General features: G+C 42.7%; 1 protein-coding gene across 6 annotated transcripts in view; it reads right to left on the reverse strand.

Annotated features, from left to right (window-relative positions):
- GMPR (guanosine monophosphate reductase) overlaps window positions 1–23,005 on the reverse strand; it is a 44,404-nt gene that overhangs the window by 17,193 nt on the left and 4,206 nt on the right. For all 6 annotated transcript variants that reach the window (XR_004359852.1, XR_004359853.1, XR_004359857.1 and 3 more), the window contains exons 2-7: window positions 21,854–21,973; window positions 21,152–21,235; window positions 19,367–19,540; window positions 10,638–10,719; window positions 8,407–8,513; window positions 3,055–3,097 (exon numbers count right to left, since the gene is read on the reverse strand). Coding sequence is in view for 3 of the 6 variants with exons in the window: in XM_032703558.1 (XP_032559449.1) it covers window positions 3,055–3,097; window positions 8,407–8,513; window positions 10,638–10,719; window positions 19,367–19,540; window positions 21,152–21,235; window positions 21,854–21,973 (610 nt within the window). In the remaining 3 variants the exon portion in view is untranslated. The remainder of the gene's footprint in view (window positions 1–3,054; window positions 3,098–8,406; window positions 8,514–10,637; window positions 10,720–19,366; window positions 19,541–21,151; window positions 21,236–21,853; window positions 21,974–23,005) is intronic.

The following is a 23,005-nucleotide window of genomic DNA, read 5'->3' on the forward strand; positions in this document are numbered from 1 at the left end:
ACTTTTACACATGAGTTTTTCTTCCTTTTCCCTCCCTGCTCCTGCATCTCTTCTCACCACTTCTGTAAGGAACAGCAGTAATGTGTTAAAGATGCTGGCACAGGATTCAAAAGGCAAATTCTTTCCTGGCTCTGTCACAAAAATATATGTGACCTCAGGCAACTGAACTTAGTATTTCTGTGCCTTGACTTCTCATGATTAAAAAAGGAGACAGTAGTGCCTCCCTGGGGCATTCTGAGAAATGTATTCATGTTATCAGCCTTTCCAAGGGTACAGTTATATGAACCATCTGAGAGCCCAACATAAAGTTCTTTCATGCTTTTTCTCATTCCTGCATCAAAACAGCTCTTTTCTTTCCTATTAACCTATATCTTTTCCATTATCATCTCTAATACCCTGAAGGCAGGGACATCTTCAGTTTACCTAATCCATACCATGTTCCCATTCAGAAGTCCAGAATTCCAGCAGTCTCCCTAAAAGCATGTGTTACTCCCAGCAATTGTCCCTCACCTTCAGTGCTTCCCTGTGCCTTGCCTTTTTTAAATAGGCTTCTACCTTGTTTTCCCTCTTTCAAAATGTCCAATTTGCCTCTGATTCCTGACACCAGTCAATGGTATCACCTTCCACTTGTAAAGCTTCTCAACATCCGCTTCATGGTTCTTCACAGTTCTCCACTTGCACTCAATCCACTCTATTCCTCCTGTTTCCAGGAACTTGCCTCCTCCACTCACATTTTTAGCCATTTGTCAATGCTAGTCTTCACATTTGGGACCCCTTCACACTTCCCATGATTCAGATGGTTGCTTTGTCGCTGCTTTATAGTGAATCGCCCCATTTCATGAAGATTTTACAAACGATCCACCAGAAAGAGATAGCATAATCACTTTAACCAAAAGTCCTCTTCGGGTCTCTTGCCCCTGCTTTGTCCAGGCCCTTGTCCCTAGGTGAAACGGTGCCTCTCTGTTTTATCACCCTGTCTTTGTTATCCAATATATTTATGCAACTCCTCCCCCTGGGAGGCTCTTGGCAAGCGCAGGCGTCTCTGCTAGACAATTCACTATCGAGGCTTTGGCTTGTAAATGCTGGGCATGGCAGCTACCTTCTATGAGACTCACACAGCCAATCACCTCAACAGCATTCCATAAACACTGACACTAATAATGTTTTCTCAAAGCTTATTTTGCCGCACACCTTTGACAAATGCACACCCGGCTCCAGCTAGTCACATGTCCACAGTATGTCTACTTCAGCTGTATATAACCAGATACAGTCAGTTTATTGCCTCAGGGTCATCTCAATCAGTTCCAACCCTGCACCTGTGATAAACAGTCAGATTGATCTCTCTGGTCTACTATCAAGAGCACAACTACTGCCTGTATAATCTTAGCTTTCTGATGCTCCTCTGTCCAAGGGATAATCCATGGTAGCCTTCAAACACGCACCACTATGAATCCCAGCACCTCCTGAAAATCAGTAAAGCCAGAATCTGCCCTTTCACAGGTTTCAAGCAGGTTTAGGTTCAGTTAGCCCAAAGAGATTGCATAGATCCTTCAGACTTGTTATAAACACCACAAAGAAAAACATTTGAAACACTTCCAAGTTGCTTCCTGTTGTTCTAACTTCTGGAAATGCTCTTATTGAAGAAAGACCTTTTCCATAGGCCAGGTTTCTGTGCAGGCAGTTAGGAAAGGAGCAAGGTCACAGTCTCAGTTTACAAGCTCCCGGCACCAACACACCAGGAAGAACCTGGTAAGCTGTGGAGTCAGAGAAAGCCAGGCAGAACAAGGACCTCACTGTAGCATGTCAGAGTGAGCTGGACTGAGGAGAGGTTGGGGTGGATGCTGCTGTTCAGCTATGCTGGAATCACCCAACTGGAAGTATCTGTTTCCCACATCACATCACCACTGAGTAACACAAGGGTGATGTCAAATCCTCTGACCAAGCACATTCCTTGCTGGTAGCTATCACTCCACAGCTGTGCTTAAAATTCTTCAATTAAGTCTCGCCTATCATCTGACCTGTCTCAAAACAGGAGCTGTCTGCAAACTTAGAAGACAGATTTTGGTTTCAGCCTTTCCAGGAGGTCCAGAGTTTTTCTTGGCAGGTCTGTAATCTGAGTTTAGGCCTGCCTCTACTTTCCATATTTGCAAAGCTTCCTGCAAAGCTGTATCAGACATGCTGTATCAGAAGGTGCTATCTCTTGTTATTATACCACCCTGAAATCCCAATGAGGGACTCTGCTGTCCCACTGTATTCCAGGTATTACCCCACTGTGATGTCTCCAAAGAGTATGGCATTTTGGGGCAGTGCCTTTAAATGTTCTGTTGACTATGTGTTTAGCGCCTGGTTCCCATATGTTGCTGTAACAAGGTTATGGCTAAGTGACAATCATGAGTTTGACCCCCCCAAACAATGTAACTGTCATGCCCAGCAAACAACACTCACATATTAAATTCTCTATTCTATCACCAAGATTCACCAGTGCAATTCACTGAAACTACTGGCATGAAAGCAAAATCTGTTAATTATTAACCTAGATGTTTTAGACATCTGCCTAGCTCTAGGGGATACAGTATAAATAAAATCTCATCTCTTCAAGTGGACAGCTGATCCCAAGAACATCTCCAGGGATCTGGCCTGCCTTTTTGTTTTGTTCTTCTGTCCAACATGCATTCCACCAGCTCTTCCTTTACTAAAGGCTCAAGTCAGCCAGATCTGGCAATGTTACAGGCATCTTTGAACCCTACTCAGAAGCAGCCCTTATCAGTTTTCTTTGTATTACTGTCCCAGTGGCTGTATCTTGTACAGACCTGGTAGATAATTTCTAAACAGTGCTTCGCCCACTCTTACATTTTGCACTGCAGAAGTTGGACTGTCTGGTCCAAAGATCAAATTCAAATCTGATACATTAATTTCACCCAAGTCACCTGCAGGGACGAATGTAACCTACTGCTAATGGAATACACATTCAGGGCCAAACTGACTCCTGCATCCCTACTGACAGGTGCTGGAGACACACGGGGAGAAATGGGTGTTACAACACACAGTCCTTACCAAACGCTTTGGCGACATCTCCTGGGCAGCTGCATCCTCCGTCCTGCACAAAGAAAAGAGACAGTGAGTGGCAGCGAGCGAGCTCAGGGACCCAGCGAGCACTAGAGCTCTGCGACCTGTGCCACAATGGCCCCTGCTCCGGAACAGCGTGTTAAGAGCTGACGTGCACTTGGTATATATCATGGCTAAGTTTTTAGGGAATCCATATGATACTTTCCACTGCTTTCCTCCTTTAGGCTCACTTACTCTACCGTGTAGTCCGCTGATTATACCACTGGTAACAGCAGCAATATAAATTCCTGACTGCAACTTCCTAAATCCCAGAAACCAGAAAACAAAACCTCCTCTGATCTGAATCATCTCCTGCCATTTTCATGAAAGGCTGGGGGATACAGATGTACCACAACTTTCTACCTTAAACCACCAAAGACATTTAAAATAACTTTCTCAGCAGTTTACAACACACTAAAAGGTCACAGCGGGAGGGGTGAGGGAACTTACCATCAACTGTGTTGGATTTTTATCTGATAGTATCTAAGAAAACTGGTTAATCTAATCTTTGGTAAGTGAAAATGAATCTCTCATCCTACTCCTCACTGTTTGCTATGGGTTTGGTAAGGAAACAGAAGCACTTTAGATCTTTAGCATTTTATACCTACGCATTTCAGTTTCAGTGCAGAGCAAAGAAATGGCTGATGAAGGGGTTTCGGTTGAGGGGAGGGAAGCTATGTATGTGTGACAGAGCTGTAAAAAAGGAATGGCACACAGCAGAGCTCATCGTGTGCCATGGTTCTTTAGGTTTTGTAAAGGCCTGAGCACCAGATGAAAGATCCTTCTACTCCACACAGTCATTGCATCAGGAGGGCTCCCCACTCCTTTGATGATCAGGATCCATTACAGACTGCCGACAGCTTTCCTGATTTTGAAGCTACAGCCCAGACTGTATAGTTACTTTGTTTTATTTCACCTCTCTGTTGGCAGAAATGCATGCCTATGTAAGACCTGCAGCTGAGCACAGCCAGACATTCCCACCATCAGCCATATTAGGGCTGTCTTTTGTGGGTAGCTGGCAGTGGGGCTGCAGGTTAGACACTCTGCCCAGAAAAGGATTCAGACACAAACTGAGCAGGTGGATCCAAAAGTGAGTGGCTTTTCAAAGGGCATCCCACTGCAAACAGCACCTGGTAAAACTCTAAAGGCTTTTATTCCATTTGCTGATAACCTCTAGCACATTATGCCTTTTGTTGAGCTTAGACACCCTCGCTGTCAGCTCCAGAAAGAAATGCTGGGCTGACAGCTGAATCTCTCTCTCCTGTTAAGGGCTCTGCTTGTGCAATTCTTTCCCTCTGACAAGTCTGTCAGAGTCTGGAGGAGGGTGTGAGTGCATGTGCATGTGTCAGGGGAAGAAAAGCCGAGGTAGAAAGAAGGATCTAATAATCTTCAAAGAGTAGTGTCAGGAATCTGCCTGACTTACTGTCTGAGAGATGCTGGCTATGAATGCTCTCTGGTAGATGGGTTTCAGTCTGTTGTTGTTGGGTGGCTGAGTGTCTGACTTTTATAATTAACCCAGAAGTGGCAGTGGTGGAGGTTTTATGCTTTACGCTAAGGGATGGAGGCCTTAATGTGTAATCATTAATCATCGGCCTCAAAAAATATCACTTTGAATGTCGCCAAATTACAAAATGCTGAGCAGCTTAAGAGACTTGGCCAAAAGCTCATGAATTACCATTTAAGATAAAAGGAACTGACAATGATGATTCATACCACTTCTTTATCTGTAGATGTCTCCACTTATTGCAGATAGCCAGGTAAATTTAGTGATTCACAGAAAGGGAAACAAAAAGGGAACATACTAAGCAGTTATGTCAGAAGATGCTGTTTAATATAGCTACATGCATTAAAACACTTCATTCTTAGTGAGAAATCAGGCACTCTGTTTAGAAAGTAAGACTGTTCTGCTGCTGCATTGCCTGGGAAGCTTCCCCCTGCAATTCAGCCTGTCCCAACAGGGGCCTGGGTCTGGATGCAAAATGACTTGCAGACTGCTGGGCTTCAGTTATGGAGCTTATTGCAGGCTCAGCCTCTACCTCAGAACCCTGGGGAAATTTATCTGTACAAATCCACTTCTGAATTCAGGAGAACTGGTAAAATTCTGAAGAAAGCCTACTGGAAAAGGTGGTCATGGAGCCAGCAGAGGGCATGATTCTGAGGCAACTGGGTGCTAGGAAGAAGGAAAGGTGAAAGCACCTTTCCAGTCAACAGAACTATTTTAATATGACTAAAATAACGTTATAGTCCCCAGGCTTGTTCTCCAGACAGGCAAGCCATTTTACAGCAAGAACATTTGGGCTGAGCGAACAAAAAATACTGGGCATATTTCTGTGTGGAAAGTGTTCTGTGTGGGAGAAGATATGGTATGGCCGGGTGAGTCATTCTTTTCACTGAGTGCTGGTGACCCATCGCCCTGGTAGCGTGAAGGGGAAACAGGGATCTCTATCAAATGATAGCCAAATGAGAGAGGACACATGTAAGGCTGCTTTCCATTGCCCAAATTACTGGCTTACTGGAACATGTGACTATCTCTCTGTCCAGCAGAGTTCTCTGACCTACAAGAAACAGAAACTTTATCTCAAGCAAGGCGTTGCTGAAGGAGCTTTCCGGCTACGTGGCCCCTCCACTGTAACTCACTGCTGCACTTTCTCAAGGCCGATAGACTAGTGAGAATGAAAATTGAGACTACTGGCACCCAGACAAACAGCATGGGACAGAAACAGTGCCCGTATCTTAGACAGAGTTTTCCTCTCTGCTTTCAGCGAGTCATGAAAGATTCATTTCTGAGGTGAGCTTTGAGTCTTACAGATAGTTTAGCATGAGGAAAGTAACTGGCGCAATTTTACCTCCCCCTTTTCTGTGTAAGTGACTAGAGAGACACCAGGCGTTCACTTGGACTATCACGTTTGCCTGAAAATTGTCACCTTTTTTGTCAACATATCAGTTTCAAAAATCACACATGATCACTTCAGTAATATGACTGTTTAAAATCCCAGTTTGTGCTCCCATCCCAGCAGAGCTACTGAAGAATGGGGTTCAATCATGTCATTTTCCTTGCAGTGCCTGTACTGTGCTCAGCACCATGACTTTCTCATTCCAAGAGTGAGACTTCTTTTCCTTCATATGGAAGTTGAGCCAACACAACAAGAAAGAGGAGCAATTTGGCAAAGGTACTGGACAAGACAGAAGTGGATACAAGAAAGTGTCCCAAGGGACCACATCACACCATTAGCTATAATCTACATGAAGCTAGCTTCACATCCTTCCTGCTACTTCTGTATCAATGTAAAAAAACCTGCTGGACACATTTTCTCTTGACAAACTGACATAGATAGCTGCCTGCAGTGATCTCTTTTGGCTCAGGTAGGGTATGCCCATTCCTGAATCCCCAGAAAGACAAAAGTGAGACATTTTGAGGGATGCCATGTATACTTGTTGCAGCTAGACCCAATTCTATACTTAGGATTTCTGCCATATGGTGTTTTTCCCTCATGAGGATACCTCTCTTCCGTGATATTCTTGCCAGAGCTCCGGCAACAAACATGCAGGCCAGCCTTTTCTTTCCACAGTAAACACACCAATACCTATCTGAACGCTCCAGAATTCAGGCATGTCCCTACCCTTGCTTTGCTCTCCCTAGCGTGGGTGACAGAGTTAAGCTGCAGTGGTGTTAGAGACCCCAGCTGCAGCTGAAGGTACTTCTCTTGGCCCAGATGTTGTAGGAGACGGGTATTAAATTTCCCTCCTACACTGCCCCACAATGTCTAGGGGGTTGATAGGTGTGAGCTCACGGAAGCCAGCATGACCTAAGCAGGTCAGGAACTGATCTGGAAGGAAAGGAGAAGTAGTACAGAACCATCTGTTTTTTTCAACAGTCTAAATACACACTCCGTTTTTTTGTAAAATCAGGATAGCATTCTTCTGAGGGCTGCTAGCAGAAAATGATTATTGCAAAGCTAGGATGGGTCTCTGAGCACCACTGCTAGGATGACACCTGTACTTATCCAGCCTTCATAGAAACGAGTCAGTCTTTCATGCTCTGTTGCACACATGTTCTGCTCTCTGCTTTAGACATAAACATTTGTAATACTGCCCAAGTCATAAAAATCACAGACTGCTTTTCTTTTTTTTCTACAAAATTCATATAGAGGATCATGGAGAGGAGGGAATGTACATGCATTAACAATAAAGAGCAAGAGAGATCTAACTGTAACATGTGTTCCTGCTCCATTATAGCCACAGCTCCAAGAGATACAGGCAAATCCCCAGTCAGTATGTTCTCCTTTCTCCTCCTTCCTCAACACCACCACACCTCTTTCCTCACATGGATACTAGTCCCAGCTGGGTCAAACAAACCAGGGCCTTTCAGTGAATTCCCCTGGTAGCAGATCTAAAATTTCAGTGTGGTCTGTTCTAGGGCCGCAGAGGGAGGCTGCTGACTGTGAGGGCAGCTGTGAGTACAGCACACAGGTTAGCCTCTGTGCCTTCCTGATGACCAGCTACCTTACAGCCAGCCTGCAGAGACCATGCAAGCCTCACACAGTCAGGGACATGCTGACTGGCTGGGGCTGCCTAAGCACACACGGACTCTTGAGTTCTGCAGACTGCAGTCTAGCTCAGTCTAAAGCCATGCTTACAGATTTACTTTTTCTGTGTGAGGTGAATCTGGTCTTCCTGGTAGAGTGGGAACTGCCATTAGCAGGCAGTACAGATAAGTGCTCTGTTTTCTCCACAGGCTTGTTATTTCCCCAGAGCTTATGTGAGAACGTAAGAGGCTCACGTGCCAGCTGTGCTCAAAAGAGCCACGTCAAACACTCCTGTACCTGTACAGAGAGCTCTGTGAGGATGCCATCTGAATCAATCCAACCAGGGCACAGATGGGCTCGTATCATTTTACCTTGTAATTCCCTCTATTGCCTGCCTGCCCCTCAGTCCCACTCTCTGGGGAAAGCCATGTTTACATTCCACTCCTTTTTCAGAAATCTTTCATAGGAATTACTGTTTGCTTCAATGTGAAAACACTATCAAGTGTCCTATTTTGTTCCAATAACAGTTTACTCTGTTCAGAGAGCAAGAAGTAGATTTCCAAAGGCACAAACAGGAGTGAGGTGACCACGTCTTTTTAACATTAAAGGGAGTCAGTTTCTTTACATCTAGATCGCCACTGACTATCCTAGCAGCTACTGCAGGGATCAACTGGACAGCATAGCCTTTTAACATGCAAGGTACTAGACTGGCTGATTCTCCTATTCCACAACGATTTGCACTGTGGGAATCTGAGAGTAGATGATAGTTACTTACAGAGATGATATGTCCTTTCAAGCCATGTGCTGAGTCTGCACACTCAATAACAGCACTTAGCTGTGGATAGCCCACTCCTGTCTTAATCCGAGTGGTACATACAGAACCTAGACAAGAGAATGAGAGGAATAAACACAGCCCATTAGGATGACAGAAGAGATACAGAAAAAATGTGTTTCTACCAGTATTGTTTTTCTCTCAAGAAGTCACTGTTGCCAATGCTGGTTTCTCACAGATAAAAGGAACACACAGAGGAACTTGAATTTTGAAATGCTATCAATACCACTTCATGGGAGCTGTGATTGAGGAGACCAATATCCCCCTTTCTTCTGCAGGGCAAGTCCCAGTTTAGGTCTCATCGGTAATGCTTCTTAGTGAGGGAATTACTGTATCACAAGAAAGTAAATCTGACAGAGGAGCCTGTAGGGAATGGAGCAAAAGGACCAGAGTCATAACCCATGAGACTCGGCAGCAACATTTAATACTCGAGTATTTCTTCCAATAAATATTTCTCTCTCTTTTCTACATGTTTGTAAAAATAATTCTCAAGGAAAATCTGTACTTTTCTTTTTTTTTTTTTTAATGATGATTTTCCTCAAGGGAGAGAAACTCCTCTTTTGGCTAATACTTAAAGCAGAAATATTTGGTTGAATTTGGGAATATAAGAAAACCTCAGCATACAGCATTTATAAAGTGAGATAAGTAGTCATCAGAAAGCAGTAACATGGCTATAGATCTTTTGGAATACCGTCTCTATTTTTCTCCTCAAATTAAGAGTCAAAATGAGGACTGCTTTTTGCCAGCCTAGGTCCTATAATTTAGAGTAACAAGAATTTAAAATCAGACTCTAAACCAAATGCAGTAAATCTGAATCCCTTCACCCAGCTGATATCCACGTATACTCAAGCTACCAGTAAAGTAAAAGTTCCCAAAGATTCTGCAAAGAACTGACAAAGTGAAAAGAGTGAGAAGAATTCCAGCAAAGTAGGAAGAAAATTAGTTTCACTATAGTCTCCACAGGGCATGTACTTTATAGTGTATGTAATACTTTATGATAAATCACTGCCATTTTCAACAGGATGGACCATTATCTGGAAAAGAGCCTCAAGACCTGAGGGAGGAATATTTGTTACTTGTGGGTTTGGGTAGTCAACTTGTAGAGACCTGTTCAGGAAGATCTCCAGGGAGGATTATACGGCATTTACTCATATTGCCGTGTTTGAGGCTACAAACTATAATTATGCTTCTTTTAAATCTAAATTTGCCTGTGACAATTACACCATGACATCTCCATTGTTTATTCATCATGTGTTTTGCAGTACTTATTGTTTGCTGTCTTCCCAGGCAAAACTGCAACCTTTATTACATGATTTTCTCTGCTCAAGTTATCCATTCATGGACCAGAACTATTTGGCATTGCAGAGTAAACAATCTGTCTGCACTGCACTGGCTATACTGTCAGTGGCATTTGTGTTAGCCACTTTAAAATCTAGCCCACATATGGTGACTCCAGCTGCAGTCTATGAAGAAACACATGAAGAAAGGCATGGGAAGGGGAAAAAAAAACAAGGGAAAGAATATGGCAGTGTATGCCAGAAAACAGTATTAGGGAAGAGAAGATAGGAAAAACACTATAAGAAGTTTAGGGTCTCCTCATTTATCCACGAGAATGTTAGAGTGATAGATAGCATATAAGTGCATTAATGTAAATTTTAGCTCCCAGGCAATAATAACAGGTAGAGGCAATGTTATCTGTACTTTAGAATTAATGCCATTTCATCTTTGAAGACACTGACAAGATGGGTAACCTCAGCTTCACAGAATACAAATCATAAAACTATTTAGAAACCCATCTTTCCTTGATAGAAGTGGATACCTAAACACAGTATCCTTTGAGCTTCAGCTGGGATGACAGCCTCTTTTCAACAGGCTAGAAAAGTGTTCCTAAACACAACATGTATTATCAGTGATAACGTCAGGAGCTCAGACAGCTCAGTGCTTCCAATAATAAGCATCTTCACTGACTGAAGGTGCAATATATAACACTTTGCAGTACAAAACACTAGCACCCTATCCATGTATTTCTTAAATATATTCTGTGCAAGAGCACTGGTGTTTTATTGACCTGAGTGGATCTAGGCATTCTAACAAGCAAGAAAACAGTATTATACATTGGTTCCATCCAGAAAACTCCTCCAACTGTTACCAAAAATCACCCTTATTTGACTTACCTGGTCCAATACCCACTTTAATAATATCTGCTCCGGAAAGAATAAGTTCTTCTACCATCTCTCCTGTCACTACATTGCCTGCCTAGACAGAAGGAACAAGATCACATGTATAGGAGATTTCAGGACTTCTGCAGTGAAGATTAATGACAATAACGTAAAGTTTTATTCAGAGCTTTCACAAGTTTAACTGTACAGAGTAAGGAAGAATATAGTTCACCATACTGCTCATTGCACACACCACAGAGATTAAACCAATCATACAGATAAATTCTCAAGTCAAACAAATTTAATGATTGCTCCAGTAAACCCTGATCCTTAGGATCCCATTAGGACATCCACTTTGTCGTCCATCCCTCTAGTCCTCGCACAGAGGCTCTCAGCCACATCATCCCTAACCATACAGGCTATACTTATATACTGTGCAACCAGTCTGCCTCTCTTGCCCTGCTTATCTCTCCTGAACAGCCTGTAGCCCTCTATGCCGTTTGTCTACCTCACTTTGTGGGAAGATGTTCAGATCTTGTTTAAAATCCTGGAAAATCTCTTTTTCCTTTAGGATTGAGTATTTTGTGTACTGAAAGAGCAAGTAAGATACTATTCCTGTAATTTTGTACATTAGTGCCAAAAGTGGTATGCATATGTAGACTATGTAAATAACACCATTTATACCACATATATTCATTTGGCTGTGGTGATGCCAGAAGTGATAAAAGGGGTTTGGCTCTCTGTGCATGAACTTTGCCGAGATACAGAAAGCATCCTGTCTAGGCTGACATCTTCTTCTTTGAAAAGTTCTGAATTGGTTTGTGTTCTTTACCATATTTTTCCTTGCACTTCAATAGCTCTTTTCCTCCTTTGGCCTGCATCCTTGATACATTTGTTGAAAGAGATGGCAGCCCTCTCAGCCTTTGTCTTGCTTCTTCTACTAATCTACTTCTATAGGCTCTCCCTGTACCTAATCAACTGCTTAGTCTTGTTTGCCTTCATACCAGACTGACCTGAGGAATGGAACTGTCCACAGGGGTACAGGTGAGATCTCACCAGAGCTTTGCACAACGCTTGCCTTTTCTATGGAAGTATCTTGCCTGACACACAGGAACACATTTGCCCGTCTCACACTGGTGGGTCATAGTCACCCTGTGATCTACTCATGCTCCCAGGAACATTGACCTACTCCAGTGTTTCCAAACTGTAGCAGAAACTCATGGCACTGACATTGTGTTACCTGTTATGTAGTAATATACCATGAGATATAGATCTTCCTGGTCCATGGATGCTGTGAAATCCAGAATATGAAGTGGACAAGTGGGATGTCACAACAAAGAAACCTACATTTCTTGGTTTTCGGCAGTCTAAATTCAAAAGACCTGACTGTGAATGTCACTCTTTCATACATTTGCTGACATCAAAGCATGAATGGTCAAGCCTGAGACGTGTTAATGAGGCTTTCACCCATCAGAAGACTGCTGGAGTCCAGCTCCACACAGTCACAACCAGCAGATCTACCCCTTCACTGGCTGGATAAGCTGGATGAACATGAAGCTAATGGTGTCAACCTGGTCACTTTAGAAATGGGTGTTTCCTCCTAGGAAAGGAAATAACCACAACTGGCATTAACTGAGCTTCCACTTGGGATGCTTCCTTGATGAAAATGCCAAATCGGCCCAGACATTGAAAAAGCTTCAAAAGCTGAAACACTGGTGGTCACTGCAATGCAGTTCATGGCACTGCTGCCTGTGGGGCTGTCTTACTCTCCAGCAGTGTGAATGCAGGTCACTGGGATTTTAAATTAATTCTGCAAGTATTTAGTAAAGAAGAAGGCTACTAATTGTGCTGTCAGTAAGGAGCTGGCTGGCCAGGTAGCCAATACTAAAAGGCAACTGTCTCTTTTTCAGAGTCCCTATCTACATGCCTGTAGGGACTGAGGATTTTGCTTTTTATACGTCCATCTGAAAACACCTGAGAACGTCAGTGCAATGAAATTACTGATGACATTATTCAGATACAAAGGAACTTTTTTCCTTGAAACAACCTTTTAGCACACACTTGTTAATTAGCTTGCAAAACTGGTGTAATAAGTGCAGAAAGCTACCAGTCTATTCAGTTAAAGAAACATTTTGATGCAAGCACAGTGAGACAACACAGGCCCTTTCATGTGTCCAAATGTGGATCTGATGGATCAGCAGTCAGAGCGAAGCTAGAGATTAATTCCCTTGCCAGGAGTGTCCTCCATCCAAAAGACTTTCAGGAAAAAGACAGTCTTCAAGGAGCAAAGATTTCAAATGACATTTGAATCCTATTCAAAGAGGATTTATGAGCTAAAACCTATGCTTTGAGTTATGCTTGAAAACATACCGTTAGCCAGTACATTTTCAGACCATGCTCTCCTCTCTGCAAAGGCCTGCATAAAGCAAATGAATGCTGACATAGCACATCCTGAAATGACTCACTCTAGCTGTACTAATTGCATTCCCATACTCTGAGGGAACACTGTATGGGAATGCAATCCTGTAAATTGCACCCCACAATTTAAGAAGGATGTGAAAGGCTTTAAATGTGCCAGAGGAGGGTAACAAAACAGGCGACAAGGTGACAGGGCTGGAAGGTGCATCCTGTGAGGAGTGGATGAGGACACTGGGTTTGTCTAGCTTGCAGAGAAGGTGCCTAAGGGGTGACCTCATTGCTCACTACAGCTTCCTGAGGAGGGGAAGTGCAGAGGGAGATGCTGACTTCTCCCTGGGATCCAGTGACAGGAATAGATGTGAATGGCTCAAAGCTATGTTCCTCAGGGGAGGTTCAGACTTGACATGAGGAATCAGTTCTTAACTGAAAGGGTGGACAAACACCAGAAAAGGCTTCCTAGGGAGATGGCCAGTGCCCCACACCTCTCAGTGTCTGGCTTCCTGGGTCCTGCCTCACACCCTTCTTGTAAACTGGAAGAATGTTGGCTAGCTTTTGGTCAGCAGAAATCTCCCCAGACTCCCAAGACCTTTGGTAGGTGATTGAGAGGGGTCCTGCTCAAATATCCCCTAGCTCCTTCAGTACTCTGGGATGAATCCCATGAGGCCCATCATCCCATCAGACATGTGTAAAACAAGTTTAGTTTCAATTTCAGCTCTGTGGCTTGTCTCATGTCTACAGCACATTCCTAACTAGAAAAACTGCACAAAATAAATCTGCCTGAAACAGGAGTCCAGTTGCTCTCATCTCCTGTTTTGCACTTGTACCAAAATGGGCTATTCATTTGTGGAGATCTGAATTTAGGACCTAGAGATGTTACTACAGGACTTAGCAAGTGTTTGTAGAAGCAGTGATATGGGCAGAGTAGGAGGCAAATCCTAAAATCCTTACTTAGTATTTTCTTAGTTTTATTGAAACAAAACTCCTGCTGAAGTCAACAGGAGCTACCCAGGGAATGCTGGGTGAGGCTTATTCTCCACTTACTGATTTTTGGCTCCTATTTCACCACTTATTTATTTTTACTGAATTTTACTTCCCCCTTTTATTAGCCTGAAACAGCTGACAAGCTACCACCTGAAGCACTTAAAAAAACAATAATACCGTAAGGCAGCAATTTGTGGTCTATGACACAGGAACACTTAACTTTGCTCAAATCAGCATGGTATTGATTAAAAATAAAATAAAATAGAGGAGTCAGGAAATAAAAAATATAAAATAGGTACAGTGTCTCTAGCTAAGTGCTGCTTCCTTTCTGCTCAGTGGTAATTTGTTATACTAAGTGCTGTACCCTCCAAGGTGGGGTGATGAAGAGCATGCTGCCTACAGCATTAAGGAAGCAGTTTACATCTGGCAGGCAGATGACTCCCTGTGCTGTACCACAAACAGCACATTAAAACTTGGTGAAATACTGGAGTACGTGCAAAAGTGATGCATAAACAGGAATGAGCACGTATTCCATGAGATTTGGGATCAAATATGTATTTAACTTAAACAGCAGTGTCTTCTTATTAGCAGAGCGTAGAGGGTTGTCAAACTGTCTCTTTAGAAATGCTAACCAGACGTTTACTGTTAAGTTACTGCTAGAGAATGTTGGAACTGCATATGTTGATTCAAAATGCTCATCCTAGCAGGGAAAAGCACTTATGTCCCCAGCATACATTTTTTCCTGGAATGCATGTACACACATTAGTGATTTCTGTCTTTCTGAATCTGCAGATCCTTAACAAATTTTCAAGGAAGACGTGGAGCTCTACATAGCAGACTTCAACCTGCCAATTACAGGCTTGCTTCTTTTAGTACCTTTTGCAGACCTCAAAGAGCACAAAAAGACTACTACGACAGAGGCACGGCTATCTGTGAAGAGGCCCTGGTATCACAGCTGAAGAACAGTGAAAGCTGTTTTCTCACATCCAGCTGAACTCTGCTTTCACTGAAACCAATGCTCGGTTTACCACTCATGCTAGTACGACAGTGAATAAAGGCAAAAGGGCTTTTGCCCTTTTACATCTTCAAGGTAAGGCCAGAACACTTGAACTGAAAAAAGATCTGAAAAGGTCAATATAAAAAGACTAGACTACAGAGATGAAACCCTCTTAAAATTAACTAAGACTATAAAGCAAGTAAAGCAATTGGAACTTGTACAAAGAAGTCACTACAGACAATCCATTTTGTAGTATATTTGCACAAGCAGTCAGGGAACATAGCAATTGATGCAACCACTGTATATATATTTTGTGTATATTGAAAACCATGCTCATCTTAATGATGAGTCCATGTACCAATGCATTTCTAATCTGCTGCAGAACTGGCTTTCTTGGAAGAGATATAACCCAGTAATTACCTCACTGCTAATCTAACTTTGCTACCCTGTCAGTAAAATAACAGCACCAGCAACAACCAAAAGTCAGGTAAAGCGCCATGCCTTCAGTGGAGTCACTTGTTAGGGGCTACAAGAAATTACCCTGGCTGTGGGCCTGTTCCTATACAATCAGGGTGACATTCAGATGTACCATCACTCAGTGTGAGGTTTCATGTGAGTGCCACCCTAGATCATTCCAGCACTATCCAGGATGACTGAACTGTGGGTCAGTCCTGAGGGAAATCCTGGCCTCAGAAAAGTCATAGGGAGTTTCCCTACTGACTTTAATGAGATCAAGATTTCACCTAACAGGATTATAAAGACTACGGCTTCTCTGACAGGGATACAAAAATCAGTGAACATAGTAGGGCAGAGCCTCTGAATTTCAGTCAGGCATTTGATACTGTGCCTCATAAAAGCCTGCTATAAATATCGACTCATATTGACTAAGACAGGAACACTGCTGCACTGATTGAAAGCTGCTGGCAAATGGCAATGGATCAAGCTGGGGAGAAGTGTCTGTGACAACAGTTCTCAAACTTTCTTCTTGTATCCTAGAGGAAAGCACAGTCTGTGCCTCCACACTATCAGGAAGACGGCCAAAGGACACTTACCACCCACCAAAGCAAGGGGTGCTTTACCATCAGATGGAGGGATGATGCCCTTTGTGAGGCTGAGCCATACTTGGTGGGTGTTCACACGCAGTATTGTAATGGACCCAAGACAGGCTCAGCAGCATCATTGTCTCCTACCCTGGGATCCCACCTGGCCCCTGTTCTGAGACTCCAGCCCTGGTGGACATGCCGTGACTGGATTTACTCTGCTGCATGTTCCAGAGATAAACTGGGAGCAGCCTGCATGGCTTTCTCTGACTGAATTCTGTCTCCACTAAGGCCCTGAGAAGTTCTACTGACTCCAAGGGGGAGCAACAGTTTCTGGCTCCTGCTGTTTCCCTCTGCTGCTGCTTTTGCTGTTCTGCTTTCATCCTTCTCTGGCCCATATCTTTTTGGTGCTACTGTATCTGCAAGTATGCTCCTGCCCCAGCCGCCTTCTTCCTGCCACACTCCCTGCTCCCCTCGGGCTTTCTTCTGTATAAAGAACAGAAAACACTACAAAAAGAAAACTTCTGGAAAAAAACTTGGCAAACCTTGCTGGCAAAAAACTCTTAGCTTTCTAAACCGAATTTCAGTGAGATGGAATAACCCTAACATCTACAATCACACTACTAAATAAGGACTCTGTTTCCTGTAATATAAAGGCTCTGGCTCCAATTCTCCATCATGAATGTCGAATGAAATTTTTCTTTAGACTTCAGCAAGTGGGCACAATTGATGCACACGACAATGTGCAACAGCAAAACTCCCCAATGGACCATTACTCCTGATTCTTGGAGGCAGTCCTGCATTTGGGAGACAGTCAGAAGACTTGCTTCTTCCCCCATTCTCAATCTAATGAGTGACTTAAGGCAAGTCATGTTGTACCTTTGTGCCCGTTTGTCTTCCCTTCCCTTTCTGTTCCATGGAGAAACTGATCTTCTTTGTAAATTAGTACAAAATGCAGGAATGAAAAAACTTTGTGTCAGAGCCAAGCAGAAGAAAATAAGGCAATGTGATTAGCAAAACTAGTGTTTAAAAAGACAAAACCATGCATTTGAAAGGTTGTTACACAAGAGACATCCTCCATCTGCACTGGAGTATTGGCCACATTAACCACAGCTGCTTTGCACATCACCTTTCAACCTCAGAGCTGAACCCATTACATGGCCCCTGGGAACACACATTCCGTGAGACCCAGGATTGAGTTACTGTTATGTATTGCATTGCAGCTGACTGTGGAATGAATGGTCATGCTGAGGAAAGCAAACAAGACAGCCTACAAGGTCCTGGAGATCACTTTCAGCTATGAGAAAGCTTCTTTATTTTTATACCTCCTATTTAACTGCTAATCCTTTTGTTTGAAAGCCACAATAGCAGAGAACATACTGCAGGCATAGCACAGAGACATCAGTCAGAACAGGTAGCAGCAGGACATGTCTTCCAGAGTATCACAAAAAGGAGCCTAGACCAGCTCCTGTATTTCAGCCAGGAATAGCTTTTAAAGTCAAGTCATTTGGAGGCAGGGTAGAGATGTCCATCCCTAGTTGAATCACAGGCTTTCAGGGACTGCACAGACTCTGGTGGCTTTGGAAAACTGAAGATTTTTGAACACCTCAAGTTGGTTAGTATGCTTTTAGGAATGGAAATTATTGCTATGCAGATGAAAAACATAAGCCATATTAAACCATGTTGTGAGAAAGGAACTACAATCAGACAAAGTAACTGAACAGGTCAGGGCTGTGTATGTGTTCAAGCAGGTGGTGCTCTCAGGACAATGAGACCCGAAGTATCAATAACCTTAGTCACAGAAGCAGAGACACTAGGAAGGTAGTTGAACAGACAAGGGAGGTGGATGAGACTGGCTTAAGAACTCTGGTCTAAAATCTGGGCTTGATACCTGACTTTGACATTGACCTCCTGTGTCTTCTGGGCAATTCATCTCAGTGGAGTTCCGTCCTCAGTCGGCAGAGTCAGCAGTCCGTGGGGAGGTGGAGGAGGGCATGACACACAATTTTCTTTCCACTGCTCATAGCGAAGATCTTTTTTTTTAACTATGTGGTTTAAGCTCCCTCCCACAACTCTTCAAGTCAAAGACTCTGGAGTAATCATGTCACAGAGGAAAATACTTCAGATCCAAAGCAAGGAAACAGACTCTTGCCTCACTGCAGTGAACATGAAGCAGGAAGCTCAAAAAGCCCACATCTATCACTTCATAGTTCCAAAATCTCTCTCCAAAGACATGGGAAATGGACATCCAAAGCCATGAATGCATACCAAAATGCGTCTCTTGGTAACTTTGAAGGATGCCTACTCATTAGCCTATGATAACCCAGAATCCAACAGGTATTCTAGCCTACTTCCATTTTCCAATGCCACCATCATTCAGAGGCAAGAACACTGCCTTCCTTCAATATGGGAGAAAGAACGTGGTCTCCCCTGAGCTGCTGGAGCATGTCATTCCCTATTAACCCAAGGCAGAATGTGCATTTGTGACGATTTTTACTTCAATTTACTTTACATGCAGCTTTGTGTCTGGCATGGAAAAGTGAGAAAATGTTGCCTAAACACAGGATTTTTTGCTGTGCTGGCTTGAAGAAAGGCTGGTAGCCTCATTACAAATCTGCTGCTTGTTTGAGAATTTCTGCTATTCTCAAGGAACCAAATTCAGGCACATTTCTTTAAGGGCCCTGGGAGAGAAGCAGTAGCACTCTGCTGCAAGGAGTTCCATGTCAATGCAAACACTCTACTCCTAGTGCAAAAGGGCTGAAGGAAGCATGGCATTAGCACTGAGATGGGATATAATGTCACAGAAAGCACATGAAAAGCCCCAGCACTGACCATTTTACTCTCTGACAACTGCACAACACCCCTATGATTCTTATCATGGGCAAGGATCAGTCTACATTCAGCTGTCTTCATGGTGATATAAAAGACAAAACCAATCATTGACCTCAACTGGCCAGAACCATTGGCATATTCCCACAGCAAACCTCTGCTTGGAATCACCAAAATAAACCTACACACTTTATGATTAGAGGTCTCATCTGGTGTGGGAAGGAGGACACGGGCAGGGAAAAAACTGGATCCACGCAGCCTGCGATGCCAACATCAGACTGCTGTATCAGAGCACACACCGATAATTCCCACAGAAATTATCAGCAATGGAAGATGGACAATGCCAACTCATTATGAAACATCCTTCCTTCCTTCCCTTCCTTGTCTAGCTTCTGATGCCTACCAATCAAACTCTGGGCCCTGTTCCTGGACAGAATTCACAAACACACACACCCCTTCCACCCCTTCTACACACTTACCATAATGGTGTGATGTGGGAACAGGGCACGGACACACTTCACAAACTCCACAAAGTGCTCTGAATAGCCGTTTGCCACATCCAGGCAGATGTATCTGATAAGTGGAATGGCCTCTAGAATACTTTTTAACTTGTCCAAATCAGCTTTTCCACTACCTGAGCTTGCTGCTACGTGCTAGAAAAAGACAGAGAGAACAAAATGGAGTAGTAGGTTGCAAAAACTGGGATAAACAGACAATTCATACTCCTTTTTCTGCACAGTCATAGAAACTAGTGAAACTCACAATATATAATATGAAATAAATATCTTTCTGGGAATATCAATGTGTTATTTCTGTTTTGTTTAAAGTATATACAATAAAGGGAAATGAGCATTTTATCAGCTTTTCATTAACAAGTTGATTGTTATATAATCAGCTGAGGTGAACGAAGGTTCAGCAATGCTCATATTAAACAAACACAGAAGAAGCCCTAACTTGGTATATTTACAGAAAATCAGAGTGGCAAAATTTGGGGCACTGTCGAGAGAGTAAAATCTGTGTCTAAGTTCACCAAGCGCTCCTTTGATCTACAGAATCACAGCATAGTTTTGTTTGGAAGGGACTTCTGGAGATCATGCAGTCCAATCCCCTTTCTCAAGCAGGGTCAGCTACCACTGAAAACAAGCAGATTGATTCTTCCTTTGTCTTCCTATGAGTCCTTTCCAAAAGAAGAATAGTTTCCACAGCTGTTGGCCCACAAAGCCTCAGCAGAAATCCAAGGTCACAGAGCAAGTCAGTATTTAATCACTAGGAGATCCTACTCCAGTCATTATGAACCACAAATAAGTTAAGTTAGACAGCATTCAGACACATGACATTCGTGGGACTGCTTTCTACCCTACAGTGGTATGTAAGTAATCCAGACTCAGCTAAGTGCTAGGCTTGCTTTCAGACAATCCTGTAATCAATAGCCTCTATAATATAATTCTAAAATGTGCCACAGGTAAAGACAGAATACAGCTGTGTGATATTCTTTTCAGTACAGAAAAGGATTCAAAACTGCACTGAACTCTGAAGAGAAGGAGAGACAGCCATGCATACTTTTATACTGCCTCTCCTGGTACAGAAGAACACAGAAGAAATCTGGATATGATGAAGTCAGAACTTAAGTCAATGTTTAAATATAGTAAATAAATTTACCTGTTCTCTCTAATAGCTTAGGCTAGGACTCTGCGAACAAGTGGGGTAACACAGCCAGTAGTAGCACAGAGTGAACTCTAGCACAAGGAGGTAAGTGGAAGACACGTATGTTCTGACAACTTTCAATGCTCATCCCAGCTTGGGCCCAGCACCTGGGCCCCTCCAGTCCACAGGCTCCGGGTTCACTTGCACACCTGATAGCAAAGACTCTGCCCAGCACAAGGGTTTGCAGGGCCAGCTTGTGGCTGGGTTACTCAAACTTGTTCACATTTGTGCAGTACCACACTCCAAACAGCAACAGAAGCCACAGCAGTTAGACCTACTCCCAAGTATTTCCTTCTTCTTTGTTCAGGATACTTCTCTGTTTCCATTCCAGGCATACATAAACTTTGCTTTTTCACATCTTAATATAAGCACTTTCATAATGGACTCACATAGCTATTCTTTTTAAATCAGGACAAGCCACTTCCCTTCATGAATTTAAGAACAGCAAATATCTTCATTCCCCAAAACCTCACTTGACAACAGTATTCCCAAGAGACTCCAGTGTATGTGAGTTCAGAACAAAGCAATAAACCATAATAATTTACAGTACAAAAATGTACCTCAAGGCATTCTGGGTGATTGGCAGCAAACAGTTTCCATTCTTCCAGAGAATAATGCTTGTGAATTGCAGTGAACATTGCATGCTAGCAAAAAACAAGAAAACTGATATTAATGTCCAAGTTAGTCATCTTTCCCTCAGCTGCAAAATAAGGCATTAGAAATTCCCCCTTTAAGTACAGGCTCATCCTGCTTGAAAGAAAGAGTGAATAACAGATCATGCAACTCCAAACACCTTCTCAAAGATAACTTGGCATACTTGACCAACCTTTCAGAATCAGGTTTATGATGTGTTTCATGAAGCTATCGTCAGTATTTTGAATGTGCCAGAGGCTAATTAACTTAGAAACTGCTACAGCTTTATCCAATAAACTACACTTTCAAAACCTGTCAGCTATTTTTTTTTTCCTGGCAGGGAGCACAAATAGACCTCAGATACTAAGCTCTAGAAGATCCACCTGAAGCTGAGCTACATCCAAGATGGAAGTTTCCCAGCATGGAAGCATCTCCACTGAAACTACCTTATAGCAGAAGCCCTGTTTGTGGTAACTGTGTTGCTGTAAAAGCACAGTTGCCTTTTCCTATTCTGAATTTTAAACTCATGCCCCCCCGTCTTCCAACAAACTTAGCTAAAACTTAAAAAAGGCTGCTCACTGTCACCCAGCTGCTTCCCAACTGTTGCAGAAATGAGAGTCAAGACTTACTTTTGCCATAACCACGGCCATTTCAAATGTCCCCACAGTGTCCATGTTTGCCACTATAATGGGAATTCCTGTGTACGTCTGCTTGGAGTTGCGGAAGGTGAAGGTGCGCGTGAGGTCAACCTGCAATGAACAGACACACAGTCTTTTAAGAAACTGATTGCAATCTAACGGGAATTTTGTCACAAATTTCAGATACAGCAAGTTTAGACACAGCTTCTTGATTTTCCTCACATCTCCCGTTTCCTTCATTCCACTATTACATCACTTAATGTATTTTCTTACAAATTCTGCCTTCCAAATATGAAAGCAAATATAAAATGTTTTCTCTGTTAAACAGAGTTCTTTCTTATGAAAAAGAGAATCAAAATAAAAATAATAATAAAAAAAGAAACAAGGCAGAAGTGCTTGGAAAGGAAAGAAAGGACAATGAGGACTGTGGATTGTCGTATACAGAAGTAAAATCAGCTGTTTGTTTGGCTGCCTGAGAAACCCAAGTTGAAGTTCTAACTCCACACAAGTCAGAACTACAACTCCCTCTCTCACGGAGGACTTTGTCCCAGTCTTGAATGTAAATGACAATATAATAAAGCATGCTCTTACTTTTGGTCATGGTTACCAGCAATCTGGCCACACAATATGAACAATCATACCTTGTCGTACTAAATCACGAAGCTGCTAGTTTCTAAGTTAATGTTTTACAACTACATCCACTTTCACCTTCAAAGTTATTTCTTCTTCAGCATCTCCAAATTGTCATGATAACATCAGGCATTTTGTTCCTTACATTTGCAAGAGGTATTATCAGATTAGATCAGTTCCCACTGGTCTACCTCACATCTTGCAAAAGGAGGAAAGATACGTAAAGGGGGAGGGGGGAGAAAAAAAAAACAGAAAAGAAATGCACAACGCTAAGATTTTATTTTAGTCTCTTTAGTAACAGTGAAAATAAAGGCTCTTTCACAGTTTTCAGTACTCCTCACTGCAACTTTAACCCAGGAACATTCGGAGACCTGAATCAAACTGAAATCCATCACCAGAAAGAAAGTAATATAAAAGTTATAGGATTCTGATTATTTATCTACAACACATTTTGAGCATTGTCATATTGCAGGCTACATTCTGATTAATATAGTCCAGGATCTATTACTGATT

The sequence above is a fragment of the Chiroxiphia lanceolata genome, chromosome 1 (genome assembly GCF_009829145.1).
Source record: "Chiroxiphia lanceolata isolate bChiLan1 chromosome 1, bChiLan1.pri, whole genome shotgun sequence".
In the NCBI taxonomy this organism is placed as follows: domain Eukaryota; kingdom Metazoa; phylum Chordata; class Aves; order Passeriformes; family Pipridae; genus Chiroxiphia; species Chiroxiphia lanceolata.